Here is a 14,959-nt window from a genome sequence, read left to right as displayed (position 1 = left end):
CCTCCACAGTCTTTGAAGAGATATAGCCCCTTTTCAGACTTGAACTTTCCTTTGCTGGCTTCTTGTACAATATTACATTTGGCTCTGTTCTGTTGAATGTTTGGAGAATTACAATGCTGGTAAATGGCAGAGACCCTTTCCATTATTTCTTTCCAATGTTCCTTTCAGTCAGAAATAATTATTTAAAAGGTAGGGGGAGAAATGCCTAAGTACAAAAGATATGCTGAAGAACATTCACTAGAAAAAAAGCCGTATTGAAATTACAGACCAGATCAATAAATCTCTACCTGGAATTATCCTAGTTACAACAATAGCCCTTGGAATCCGTATGGTCAGTGAATTTCATCACATGACTCTAAAATAATTACTGAGTAACACTACAGTTATATTAGGATGTTATTTTGATTTTCCTTCAGACATGTGCTGCTTGTGTCAATCATTTCACTGGGTTGGTTTTGATTTCTACTTCCTTGTATGTTCTTAACATTCCGGTTATATAGTTAAAGCTGTAAATTACTGTCCTGAATACATGTGCCTGACTCAAAAGAAAAGTATCTAAAAAGATCTGGTTTTCAGCATGCAAATTATTTGTGAATTAGCAGGACATGGTCTATGGTAGTGATGGCGACCCTTTTTGCCGTTGGGTGGCAAAATTGGGGGAGCATGGGGGATCAGGTGCGCGCGTGCCCACACCCATAATGAAATACCCCCTGTGACCCTCCCCCTGTGCATGTGCACCACATTTCCCACCACCAGTTGGGCCTGGCAAGCCTCCCTGAAGCCTCCTGGGACCAAAAATGGGCTGGGGGGGCACCAGAACCTGGAAGAGTGTCAATGAAGTGCCCCCCAGCCTGCCACCAAGAACAAGCCAGCACAGCCCCCCCGCCCCTTCTGCCAAGGGAGCATGCCCACTTCCTGGCTGGCATGTCTCTTACCCTGGCACCGGACAGATGTCCCTTCAGCACAGACTCAGCTCCTGTGGCAGCGCTGCTTGTTCTTGGCGACTGGTGGGGGGTGGGTGGCGTTTCTCCTCCAGAATCCTGGGCAGAAGTGGCAGGGTGTGAACCACCGCCTCCCCTCACCACCCACCGAGAGCAAGCAGCGATGCCCCTGCTACCTTCCTGGGGCTGTGCAGCAGATCTCACCCTGCCACTTGTGCCCAGGATTCTGGAGGAGAACCGCTGCCCCTCCCTCGCCAGCTACCAAGAAAAAGTAGCGATGCCCCTGTTATTTTCCTGGGGCTGTGGGGCTTTGCAGCGGTTCTCACCCTGGTACTGGACTGACATTACTTCGGTGCGGACTCCGTTCTCCTCCAGAATCCTTGCCGCAAGCAGCAGGGTGAGAACCACTGCGCAGCCCCAGGAAAGTAGCAGGGGCAGCGCTGCTTGTTCTCAGTGACGGGCAAAGTGGGGGCGGCAGTTCTCCTCCAGAATCCCGGGCGCAAGTGGCAGGGTGAGAACCACTGCACAGCCCCAGGGAAGTAGCAAGGGCAGCGCTGCTTGTTCTTGGTGGCGGGCAAGGGGGGGCGGCAGTTCTCACCCTGCTGCTTGTGCCTGGGATTCTGGAGGACAACCGCTGTCCCCCCTGGCCAGCCACTGGCTGGCACACTGGAATCCAGAAGAGCAATGGGCAATGGCTCCTTGTGCCTAGAGAGATGGCTCTGTGTGCCACTTCTGGCACACATGCCATAGGTTTGCCATCACGGGTCTATGGAGATATGACAAAGACTCTTGGAAACTCCTATTACACCACTTCCACTGAACACTAACACTTCTGAATAAATGCATTCAATATGTCTGTATTTATCTGAATCAGACTTCTGGATTATTAGATGTACTATGAAGTTGCAGAGTACCATTGAAGGGTTTGAGGAGTTCTGTAGTTTTTCTTTAATTTTCAACATATTGTAGCAAGCAAAGCTAAATTATATAATTCTTATAAACCATATATTCTGCCATAGGAGTGTAAAAATAAATAAGACACATTTCCCTGAATACTAATGTTTTCAGTGCTGCACCAGCTCCACATAAAACCATAAGCAGTGTCCTGCTGGATCAGATCTCTATCACATCTAATCCGCAATCTGTTTTACTTGGCCAATCAACTACACAAGGAAGCCCTCTAATCTCCCAAAAGATGGCCTTTGTAGGCAATCAAATTTACATTGTTCTCCTTGTCTTCCATGAATTGATCCAAAAAATTTTTTTTAAGCCAGACAACCTGATACATCTTGTGGTAAATTCCAAGTTTGAATTATGTGCTACTGAACAGTTTACCATTAGTCCAAGATATTTTTGTTCATCAGTCACTGTTAGGTTTGATCCCATTAGTTTGTATCAGTAATTAGAATTTTTGGCAGGGTGGATAAAAATCAATGATTTTTTTAAAAAAATCAAAAAAATCAGATTTTTTTTATTTAAATCGGATTTTTTGATTTAAATTGGATTTTTTTTATTTAAAACGGATTTTTTTGATTTAAATCAGATTTTTTTTTAATAAAATGCTTTTTGAGGAAAATATATTACCATCCAAAGGTTATTCCATCATGAAATAAAGATTAGTTTTTTAATTATGTAGAATAAGGCTGTATATGTTTAATTTGTTTGGTAAATAAATTCCATTAATCCATTCACAATGTCATGCTCTTCCAGAGGTTTTTGTAAGATTATTGGGCAGTTTCTCTGCCTACAAGATATTATCACAGATGCTTAGTTTACTTTTGCAGTTCTCAAAACTGAATTTGACTCAGCAGAGATCACATGTCTCTTCTTCACAGCAAAAATGTTATAACATGAACAGAGTTGAGAAAAAGACCTTAATCCTATTGTTCTACAAACCTATGAATACAGAATCAACCCTTTCAGTGCTAAGTTTCAAGAAGTTCAGTGAATAGAATAGAAACAATATTTTTCTGATTGTTTGGAGTGGAATAGATCTGCACAAGAAGAAAGTGAAACTAAGTGTGAGGAGGAAGGGGCAAGCAGACAAGCAGTACAAAATGAAAGTGAAACTTTCTGAGCACAATACTGCACAGCCACAGACAGACAAGTCTTTGGATCTTTTTGTATGTATGACCTGAGGTTTATCACATTCTTTCCTTGGAGGAAAAAACCTATAATGGCAGCAGGCCGTAAAAGAGACCCAGTTTGGCAATATTTTAATGAAGTTCCTTTACCTATCGGTAAGGCAGGCATGCGTGCAAACTGCAAACACTGCAACAAAGAAATGCAAGGCCTGGTGGCCCGAATGAGGCAACATCATGAGAAGTGCTGTGATGAAGATGACCAAAGAAACACATTTGAACAGGGAGGATCTTCAGGTTGGTAAACATTTTTATTGAATCATATTTCTAAAGACTGCCTTGAACTGTCATGTTTGAGCAAAATTATATTTCTTATTATTACTGCATGTTACTGTCATTTGGTACAGTTATGAAGAAAAGCAAATATTCCTTTTGGGGCAGTGCTGTGTACAATAAGCAGAAATTGTATAAACAATAAAATAACAGCATTGACTTTTTCGTTTAGGGGAATTCATGGATTCTGGAAACTATCCACCTTCAAGATCACCAACCTCCTGTTCTACAGTTTCAGAGTTATCCATCCAGGATAGTCCTTCATTAGCATCATCATCATCAGATACCCACAGCCACATATCACTATCACCTAAAAGAAAGAAAAAACCCTTCCCTCCTGGAACCACCATAGATAAATTTGTGATAAAAACTAGCAGATTAGAAAAAGAGTTAATTGATGAAAAAATTGCCCAGTTTGTTTATGCAACGAACTCTTCTTTCTGTCTGACTGAGAACCCACATTTCATTAATATGGTTCAGTCACTGAGACCAGGATACAGTCCACCTAGCAGAGCAGATGTTGGAGGGAAACTGCTGGATAAAGTGTATGACAGAGAAATGGAGCAATGTGCAACAGCTCTGGAGGGTAGAATTGTTAACCTAAGTATTGATGGGTGGAGTAATGTCCACAATGATCCTATTGTATGTGCTTGTATAACAACAGAAGAAGGGAAAGTCTTTCTTGCACAAACAATTGATACGTCAGGAAATGCACACACAGCAGAACACTTACAAGAAGTGGCAGTAAAAGCTATAATAACATGTGAACAAAAATTCAAATGTCTAGTACGCAGTTTGGTCACAGAGAATGCTGCAAATGTATCCAAGACGAGAAGAAATTTAGAAGAGCAGGAAGGGAATACAAAGCTAATAACATGGTTGCAGTGCTCATTTGCTGCACCTCTTAGCCAAAGACTTAAGTGTTCCAGAAATAAAGACTAATGTTGTTGAAATTGCTAAATACTTCCGTAACAATCATTTTGCTGCAGCAGCTCTGAAAAGGATGGGTGGAACGAAGCTAACGCTCCCACAAGATGTTAGATGGAACTCTGTGGTGGATTGTTTTGAGCAGTATATCAAGAACTGGCCTATTCTGATGACAGTTTGTGAAGAAAATCGAGATAAAATAGATGCACTGTCACGGCCAAAATCCTCAACATTGGGCTTAAGAGAAATGTTGAACATATGCTGAGCATCCTGAAACCCATCTCTGAAGCTTTAAACAAAATACAGAAAAATAGCTGTTTTATTGCTGATGCTGTTGAAATTTGGAAGGAATTGTGTGAACACTTAAAAACAGAACTACACATGGACAGAATTAAATTACAAGCATTAAAAAAACGAATGGGACAAGTACTGTTTCCAGCTCATTTTTTGGCAAATATTGTCAATATCCAGTATCAGGGTCAAAACTTAAGTGCTGAGGAAGAGGAGTTAGCTATGACATGGGTATCCAGCAATCATCCATCTGTAATGCCAACTATAATAAACTTCAAAGCTAAGGGGGAACCATTCAAGAAATACATGTTTGCTGAAGATATTTTAAAGAAAGTCACACCAATGAACTGGTGGAAGTCACTTAAGCACTTGGATTTAGAGACTGTTCAAGTAATGACTTCACTTTTAACAGCAGTAGCTTCTTCTGCAGGCATCGAAAGAATATTCTCTTCCTTTGGACTCATTCATTCTAAATTGAGAAATCATTTGGGACCCGATAAAGCAGGAAAGCTTGTTTTTCTTTTCCAGATTATGAACAAAGAAGAAGATGAAGATGACGAGTGAGCTACAGAGGACAATATTTAAGTTTTTCATGTGTAGGCTGGGCTGACAGTCTAAGTTTCTTAAAATATATATATTTTGTTTAGCTAAATTAGTTAACAAACATGGATGTTTGTTTAAGCAAATAACATATGCTGTAATGTTATTGTTTCAGTTGAATAAATCTATTTAAATTGTTATTATTAAGGTAATGATTAGTTTTCTCCTTCCTAAGTACAACAGAAAAGTTGTCCAAATATGAATGATTAACCTATTAAACAGGGGATAAAAAAACTAATATGAAAAGTTGTTATTCTAAAAATCTTCATCTACTTGCATATTAAAGTTATACCAGCAAGAATTAGTCTTTATGTAGAAAACTATGATTTAAATCAAGCCTTACTGACTAGTGATTTAAATCATGATTTAAATCGTGATTTAAATCAGTTTGATTTAAATCAAATGCACCCTGATTTTTGGTGCCAAGTGCCTCACTACAACTTGTTCATGTTGAATGGCATCTTCTATTTTGATGTTTGTTCTCCTAATGTGCAAAGATCCCATTTGGAACTCTTCAGAATCCCTTACTGTTTCTACCAGTCTGACCAATTTAGTGTCATCAGTATTGGCTATTCTACTAGTCATACAAACTTCCACATCATTCATAAATACATTAAAAACCATTGGAATTAGGACACAACCCCAGGGGAGGGACTAGTTACATCCCACTATTATGAGAAATGTTCATTTACTCCTACTCCTTTGTTTCCTATTCCTTACTAGTGTCTGCATGAGAATCTGCCTGTTTATTTCAAGGCCCTTAAGTTTATTGCCTTTCTTTGGTGCGGGACTCTATCAAAAGTTTTTTTTTCTTTTCAGAATCTAAGTAGACAAGGTCTACTAGCTTGCCTTTATCTATATGTTTAATTAACACCCTAAAAATTAATAAATTAGTTAGACAGAACCTTCCCTTAGTTAAGACAAGTTGGGTAAGCTTGAGCAAGGCCTGCATCTCTAAATGTTTAGTAATTTTTTCTTTTATTTATTTATTTATTTATTTATTTAATTTGTATACTGCCCTTCTCCCAGAAGGGACTCAGGGCGGTGAACAGCCAAAATTAAAAAACATACAAATGCAAAAGTTAAGATAATTAAAAGAATTAAATCACTGGCTACCCAATTTAAAACCCCAAATCCATAAAATTTAAAATCCCAATTAAAAACCATTTAGGCTAGGCCTGCTTGATGAAATAAAAACGTCTTCAGGGCTTTACGGAAGGTCCGGAGGTCCGGGATCAATCGTATTCCAGGAGGCAGCTCATTCCACAGGGCGGGTGCCCCCACAGAGAAGGCTCGCCCCCTGGGGGCCGCCAGCCGACATTGCCTGACCGACGGCACCCCGAGGAGGCCCTCTCTGTGAGAGCGTATTGGCCGGTGGGAGGTTATCGGTAGCAGCAGGCGGTCTCGCAAATACCCTGGCCCTAAGCCATGGAGCGCTTTAAAGATGAGAACCAACACCTTAAAGCGCACCCGGAAGACCACCAGGAGCCAATGCAGCTCGCGCAGGAGAGGTGTTACGTGGGAGAGCCACGTTGCTCCCATAATCACCCGCGCGGCCGCATTCTGCACCAGCTGGAGCCTCCGGGTGCTCCTCAGGGGGAGCCCCATGTAGAGAGCGTTACAGTAGTCCAGGCGTGACGTAACCAAGGCATGAGTGACTGTGCACAAGGAGTCCCAATCCAGAAAGGGGCGCAACTGGGGTATCAGGCGAACCTGATAAAAAGCCCCCCTGGCCACGGCCGTCATATGCTCTTCTAAAGACAGCCGTGTGTCCAGGAGGACGCCCAAGTTGCGAGCCCCCTCTGTGGGGGTCAGTGACTCGCCCCCAATACCCAGCGATGGCACCAGCTGGCTATACCGGGACGCCGGCATCCACAGCCACTCGGTCTTGGAAGGGTTGAGCCGAAGCCTGTTCCTCCCCATCCAGACCCGCACGGCCTCCAGACACTGGGACATCACTTCAAGGGCATCATTGGGGTGGTCTTGGGTGGAAATGTACAGCTGAGTGTCATCAGCGTACAGATGGCATCGCACCCCAAAACCACGGATGATCTCACCCAGTGGCTTCACATAAATGTTGAACAGGAGCGGCGAGAGGACTGACCCTTGCAGCACCCTGCAAGCAAGGCGCCTCGAGGTCGACCTCTGCCCCCCTGCCAACACAGACTGCGACCGGTCAAAGAGATAGGAGGAGAACCACCGCAGCACGGTGCCTCCCACCCCCAGTCCCTCCAGCCGGCGCAGCATGATACCATGGTCGATGGTATCAAAAGCCGCTGAGAGGTCTAACAGGACCAGAACAGAGGAACAACCCCTGTCCCGAGCCCTCCAGAGATCATCCACCAATGCGACCAATGTCGTCTCCGTGCTGTAACCAGGCCTGAAGGTGGACTGGCACGGATCTAGATAGACGGTTTCATCCAGGAACTGTGGGAGCTGTCGCGCAACCACACTCTCCACAACCTTCGCAACAAAGCGAAGGTTGGAGACCGGACGGTAGTTTGCCAAAATGGCCGGGTCCAGAGAAGGCTTCTTGAGGAGGGGCCTCACCACCACCTCTTTCAAGGCGGGAGGCAAGAAACCCTCTCTCAGAGAAGCATTTATAATCCTCTGGAGCCAGCCTCGTGTTATCTCCCGAGTGGCCAGTACCAGCCAGGAGGGGCACGGGTCCAATAAACATGTGGTTGCGTTTAACCTCCCCAGGATCCTGTCCACGTCCTCGGGAGTCACAGGGTCGAACTCATCCCAGGTAACATTCTCAAGACCAGCCTCAGTCACCCGGCCAGTATCTACCCAGTCAGAGTCCAAGCCTTCCCGAATCTGAGCGATTTTATCGTGCAGATACTGTGCAAAATCCTCAGCCTGCCCTTGCAAGGGGTCTTCCCGCGCTCCCTGATGTAGGAGGGAGCGAGTCACCCTAAACAAGGCAGCTGGGCGGTTATCTGCCGATGCAATAAGAGCGGAAAAGTGGTTACGCTTTGCCGCTTTTATCGCCACTAGATAGGTCTTAATATGAGATCTAACTAGTGTTCGGTCGGATTCGGAGCAACTAGCCCTCTAACCACTCTCTAGGCGTCTTTTCCGGCGCTTCATCTCCCTCAGCTCCTCGGAAAACCAAGGGGCCGGGCAGGTTCGGCGTCGGGTCAGAGGCCGCAAAGGCACGACTCGGTCCAGAGCACCGGCGGCTGTCCTATCCAGGTCTTCAGCCGAGTCGTGAGCCAGAGTTTCAGGAACTGGCCCAAGCTCCCTCTGGAACCTATCAGGATCCATTAGGCGCCTGGGGCGGAACCACCTGGTCGGTTTAACAGCATCTTTAACAGCAGTTTCCACTATCTTCGCCAAAACAGATATTAAGCTGACTGGCTTCCCCATGAATCTTTTCTTTAAAATTGTACTTACATTGGTCACCTTCCAGTTCTTCGCTATAGAAGTAGAGTGTAAAGCAGGGGTATCAAACTTGTGTTGTCACGGCGTGGTCACATGACGTATTGGGACTTTCCCCCCCCCCTTTGCTAAACCTGGCGTGAATATGACCAGCGTGTGATGCATCCGCCTTGCAGGCCGTGAGTTTGACAGCCCTGGTGTTGAGAATTGAAGACCCACAACCTTAACTTTAAGCTTGTTAATAACACTTGTGGGATGCTATCAGGGCCTGAAGATTTATGTTCCGTTTGTCAATAAAGCCTAGTATTTTTTCATATGTCACTACCTGATAACTTGATTCACTGGTCTCTTTTACCCAGAAGACAAGACCTCTCACTACAGCCTTTCCTGTCTGTCCTATAAGGTTTGTATCCAGAAAGAACCATGCCCACTGATTTTCTCTAACCCATCAGGTTTCTGTTACTCCCACCCCATTGGTCCTATCTTATAAGATCAGGCATTCCAGTTCTCTCATTTCAGCCCACAGGTTCATAGCATTCAACGCTAGTACGCAGCAGCATCTCTTGTTTCTTTGGGTTACTGCCATATTTGCTTGTTCTTTTTGACTTTGTTGAATAGTCATTACAACTGATTACATTATCCTGTCCTGTGTTCAGTTATTGTTATTTCAAAATATTGTGGTTTACAATTATTATTTCCAGAAATTATTGTTTCCAGAAATTATTGTTTCCAAACCTGATGTTCCTCAGAGCCCCTATCTTAACCCGAGCTTTGTCTGGAAAGAAAAATGGACCTCAAATATCCAAGTTTTGAACCTTTAAATTTAGTCATTTCAGGATGGAGGAGTGGGTGGTATTTCTAATTTGTAATATTGAGAAAATGACTGCCTCCTGATTGGTGCTTAAGAAGGCTAGCAATCATATAAAGCAGCAATTGTGGTTTAGAATAGTTTTGGGCTGCTGCTTATTTGAATATTGAAACATTGTGCCCCTTCAAGGCATCTGCTTTGAGGAGATTGCTGGCCTTGGGGAATTTGCTGGCAAACATAATTAATAAAAATAATTTAGAAGAACAAGAAAGTATACTCAAATTTCATTAATTGCTAATAGGATTTTGGCATTTTGAAATTTTAGTTGAACTAAATGAAATAACATGAAGTTACATTTAACTATTCTAGGTGAAATGTTTAGATTCTTTAGAAGTTTACACACACACACACACAGGTCAATAAGGAACACTCATGCGAAAACCTCTGTGGCTGTGTTTTGGGCTCATAATGTTGCTATTGTTACCAGCTGCATCTGCTTCTTGTGTTGCTACATTTTTATTTTTATGGCCTCTTGTTAATATACAGGTGGTTGGTGTATTTTTTAAGACTTTATGTAATAAACAGAAAAAAGGAAAGCACAAAACAAGAGTACAAAAAACCCCACAACAACCAGCAATGAATAACTTTTATATTTTATCACTAGATTTTATAACAGAAACTAAATTTTGCCAAATGTTGCTTAGATAAGATACTGATGCTTCAGCTGCTTAATGAAGTTGAACTACACCTGTGAGTAAAAGTTGATGGGACATAAAAAGGGGCCTCCTTCAATTTTAGTACTTATCCCACAAGATAAAAGAAGAGTGTTCACTGCCATCACTGATCATTGCAATTATTCCCAATTTAAAATAGCCATTTCTGTATTTAGATTAAATGCAAAGACTAATAACAAAATATGTATCTTGTGTCTGCTTTTCTGATCAATTTTGCCACTGCCAGATTCTCCAGAATTAATTACATAGTTGCAAGTATATGCAGTATTTAATTACACAGTTGTTCCTTGGCAAATTCTCAGAACTCTCTTCCCATGAGATCTTCCCCAGGGACGCTCACTTGTGTTCTTTCCCTTAATGCTGGTTAATATTTTCCTTTTTCCATTTGTTAAGCTTCTCTTTGCTTTAAACTATTTTTATGTAACTGCTGCATTGCTATTTTATTGCAATTCAAATGTTTAATGCTCGGTTAGGAGACAATCTAATAGCTCTGTTACTGGGTGGTATGCATACATTATCAGCAAAATAGTAAATGTTCCATTTTTTTGTTTAAGAGACAAATTTCTGCTATGGGAATGAAATCTAATCCAGAGTTTGTGGCAGGCACTTGAGCTTTTATAGAAGTAATATTTTTCCAATAGCCACGTATTTGGTTACCTTTGTATGTGTGCTGGAATCTGATGAATAGCCTCGCTAAAATAAGGACTCAGTAATTTAAATTTTCACTTTAAAATAAAAACAAAACTAGAAAACCTTTTCCTGTTTTCATAGGTTTATAACAAACTTGCCATAATTCAGTTGCCGAAAATCAAGATGGCATCCAACTTGGTAAGTGAGCGGTTTCAAAAGTATGCTATATTAGTCTAGTAAATGGTGGTTGGTAAACATGTCCCTGTTTATGGGAAAAGGTTTCTCAAGTATTAGTTAGTTACCTTGGGAGGAATGCTGGGTTAGTCCGTAGTAGCCAAAATTCAGGGGGAATCTAACCTTTTCAGGTCAACGCTTTTTATTAAAAGGCATAAAAGTTTGCAAGCCACAACTTGTAGGGCTTCTGTTTCGGTTTTTAGTTTAGAGGTTTTATTTTACTGTAAAACTGCTGGGTTATAGAAGCTTACAACTGTTTATTTTCTGTTTGTCTTTCTATTGTGATTATTTAGAGGCCAGCTCCATGTTATGAAAACTATGCATACCAGACAGAAAATGTTCCTCCAAGTTTTACCAGAAATTATAATATGTATCCACATTACACGCCTACATATTATCCTTCATCAGTGCCTCATTATGTTCCAAGAGTTTCTACTCAACAGTCAATCCCAGTGCCAGTTTTACAGACAAAATCTGCAAAATGTACACCAAGTAAGCTTTGCTTCCCATTTACTTTTTTTAAAAAAGTTTTGATGCAAATTAGGCCTGTTTGGGTATGTTTTAAAAGTACTTTGGTTGATTCGTATGTTTCAGATATATTTTATATGATTAGGGTCCTACTGTTGCAACAGTACAAAGTAAGTAATTGATGAGTTTGCGAACCCTGATCTTCAAATTGCCCTGGCTAATAAGATTTTTTTCTTATTAAAAGACATTTAATAAATAATGAATACTTATTTTTACTTAATTTATTTTATTGCTAATAAGGAAAAGAAATACTTATGGAGTAGATTTTACACTTTAGATTCCAAAAGGACCTTGGGTATGAGTTCCATGCAGCTTGACTATAGAGAATTTGTTTGCAGTTGTGGCAGGACATGTAACAAAGTAATCTGAACAAACAAAGATTAGCATGTATGCGTCGTGTTATACTTATTTCTCCAGAGGTTCAGTGGGAGCTGAGCACGGACAAAAATAACTGTTTAACAGTTGTAATCAGATGTATGTATGTATGTATGTATGTATGTATGTATGTATGTATGGGTTTTCCTGAAAATAAGACTCTGTCTTACATTTTTTTGAATCCTGAAATAAGCGCTTATTGCCATGCTCTCAAAAACCCGATTGGGCTTAGTATCAGGGAATGTCTTATTTTGGGGGAAACAGGGTATGCATGTATGTGTGTGTATGTATTTAATTAATTAATCTCTTGCCTGTCCCACTATCCAAAGTGACTCTTCATGGCTTACAAAATCTCCCAGGGTGACTCACAGAAAGATTGGTAAATGGACATAACTGTTCATTGGAAAGAAGGTTCAGGTTCATTAGAGATCAGCTAAAAGAGTGCTGTGGTTAATGTAACAAGTAGCAATATGGAGGCACAATTTAGGGAATCATTCCGAAACTATATCAAAACATGTTCATGTTTAGTTAATAATGGAAATTAAAGCCATTATTAGATATTTAGTAAACTAATGGCATGTTTAGAAACAAGCGTCCTTTAAAATTACATGGGAACATTTTTTTTCTCTTTAACTGCAGGAACCAAAAAGGCATTGTATTTCCTATCAATTACTGTACTAATAATAGGAGCTGGAATTGCTGCTTTTCTCATCTGGTATTTTGGTAAGAATGCATAAAAACTTTGATTATACAACATTTTGGCATGGCTGTTCCTATCACTGTGTGTATCCTTTTAAAATTATGACCTGCTTAAATTATATGGCGGTGATGTTGAGTCTTTTATGCCATTACATTATGCCTTCTTGCTTTATAGAATTTGAAATTAGAAACAGTTTGATTCTAATGGCGGTATAATAACATTTTTTCTGAAATTATGTAGCATAAATGTAAATTAATCCTTCCATTTCTGAGAATAACAATGTGTGATTTACAACCATTAAATTTTTCAAAAAAATTCAGATGACAAAACTTCCTAACCTCTTTTCACTGTGTTAAGATCTCATCTAAAATCCAATGGAACTGATAATAGTAGAATGTGCTTAGGGTACTATTTGTATGATAGTCCTTAAAATAGAATATACATTTTAAACAGTGCCTTTGCTGATTTATTTTTGTGATCTCATCATATTCCTACATTTCTTCATAGTGACAGATAGTTGTTTTGGCTCCAAGATACAATGTGGTTCACTAAGAGTGTGTGTATTACCATCTCAATGGTGTGATGGAAAAAAAGATTGCCCTAATGGTGAAGATGAAAATCGTTGTGGTAAGAATGAATAATGACATTTTCTGACTTCAAAAATTTGCCTATAAATCTCCCCCCTTAAAACCTCCCATACTTTAATCAACCTAATTATATCTAGCAAGATAATTCTGCAGTGAACCTAATCTCATGGATAGCAGCTACTGAGTCTTTCAAGAAACTTTGCAATAGTACAGCTTATCTCAACCTGATTTCTCGCTCTATTCAGAATCTGCAAGATTAGCTGTGGAAAGCCTACAAACATAGGAAAATATAGTCTGGCCATATTTTCAGCCAGTAATAGCCTGATTCCAGCTTCCAGCTGTAGCACCTTTGCATACTAATTGTATGGATATGTTAGAGCTTTGATGGTGAACCTATGGCACACGTGCCACAGGTGGCATGTGTAGCCATACCGGTGGGCACGCGAGCTCAGCTCCGGCATGCACATGCTGATTTCCGGGCCTTCTGGGCCCACCAGAAGTAGGGAAACAGGCTGTTTCCTGCTTCTGGAGAGCCTCGGGGTTGGGGGGCTGGGGGAGGCCCATTTTTCTCTCTCCCGAGGCTCTAAAGAGTTTCTAGGAGTCTGGGGAGGGCAAAAACGGCCTTCCCCACTCCCCCGGAGGCCCTCCTGAGGTCAGGAATGGCCTGTTTGCCAACTTCTGGTGGGACAGGAAGGCCCGTTTTTTGCTCTCCCCAGGCTCCAGAGCCTTTCTAGAAACCCGGGGAGGGCGAAAATGGCCTTCCCCACCCCCCAGAGGCCCTCTGGAGGCAGAAAATGTCCCATTAGCCAACTTCCGGGACACATAGAATTATGGGTGTGGGCATGCATGCGTGCGACCCCTCCCCCCGCACCCTCCCCAGCTCCTGGCACACGATAGCAAAAAGGTTAGCCATCACTGTGTTAGAGGCTGTAAAGATTACAGGCAGTCCTCAATTTACAACAGTTCAAAGTTATAATGGCACTGAAAAAAGTGATTTATGACCAATTTTCACACTTACAAGCTTTATAGCATCCTCATAATCTTGTGACCAAAATTCAGATGCTTGGCATCTGGTTCATACTTATGACCGTTGCTGTGTCCCAAGGTCATGTGATCATCTTTTGCAAACTTTTGTCAAGCAAAATCAATGTGGAAGCTAAATACACTTAACAACCGGCTTACTTACTTATCAACTGCAGTGATTCAGTTAACAACTGTGGCAAGAAAGATCATAAAATGGGGCAAAACTCAATAAACAAATGTCTTACTTAACAACAAATATTTTTGGGCTCAATTGTGGTAGTATGTTGAGGACTACCTATATTATGTTTGTTTCAGAGAAGTGCAAGGACTTAATTTTTAGAGAATCCAATAAACTCAAAAGTAAAATCTTCTGATGAATTAGTTTTAGTCTTAAGTCTAATGAGACTAATTTAACATTCTTTAAAATAAGTGACCACTAATTATCAGATATTCCAATTCTTTAGTTCATATATCATAAATATACGGTAAATGATTTCATTTGTAAAAGTATTATTGTAATCTTGAACACATATACCCTGTAAGTTTAGTTTCAGAATCGTTTCTCTCAAAAGAAAAAGCATCTCAGGTTATCTTTTGAAGCATCTGGTCCATACTAATTCATCAAGAGATGCTTCTGTTGAGCATTAGGAAATCACTGCTGAGAATTAGGCAATCAAAAGTCTGCCTGAAATCAAGAAATCACCATAAAATAATCATTACAAATTTAAAGTACCGTAACTATTTCAGATTCCATCCATACTTTTCAATAAAACGTTTTGCCAC

General features: G+C 40.9%; 1 protein-coding gene across 1 annotated transcript in view; it reads left to right on the top strand.

Annotated features, from left to right (window-relative positions):
* Positions 1-14,959, top strand: part of TMPRSS2 (transmembrane serine protease 2) — a 39,091-nt gene that overhangs the window by 11,902 nt on the left and 12,230 nt on the right. The window contains exons 2-5 of the mRNA XM_060694093.2: positions 10,871-10,927; positions 11,257-11,455; positions 12,506-12,589; positions 13,074-13,193. Of these exons, the coding sequence (XP_060550076.1) occupies positions 10,913-10,927; positions 11,257-11,455; positions 12,506-12,589; positions 13,074-13,193 (418 nt within the window). The 5' untranslated portion in view covers positions 10,871-10,912. The remainder of the gene's footprint in view (positions 1-10,870; positions 10,928-11,256; positions 11,456-12,505; positions 12,590-13,073; positions 13,194-14,959) is intronic.

This window comes from Pantherophis guttatus, chromosome 5 (assembly GCF_059756535.1).
Source record: "Pantherophis guttatus breed Tessera chromosome 5, ASM5975653v1, whole genome shotgun sequence".
Taxonomy (NCBI): domain Eukaryota; kingdom Metazoa; phylum Chordata; class Lepidosauria; order Squamata; family Colubridae; genus Pantherophis; species Pantherophis guttatus.
This window is presented reverse-complemented; position numbering and strand designations above follow the sequence as displayed.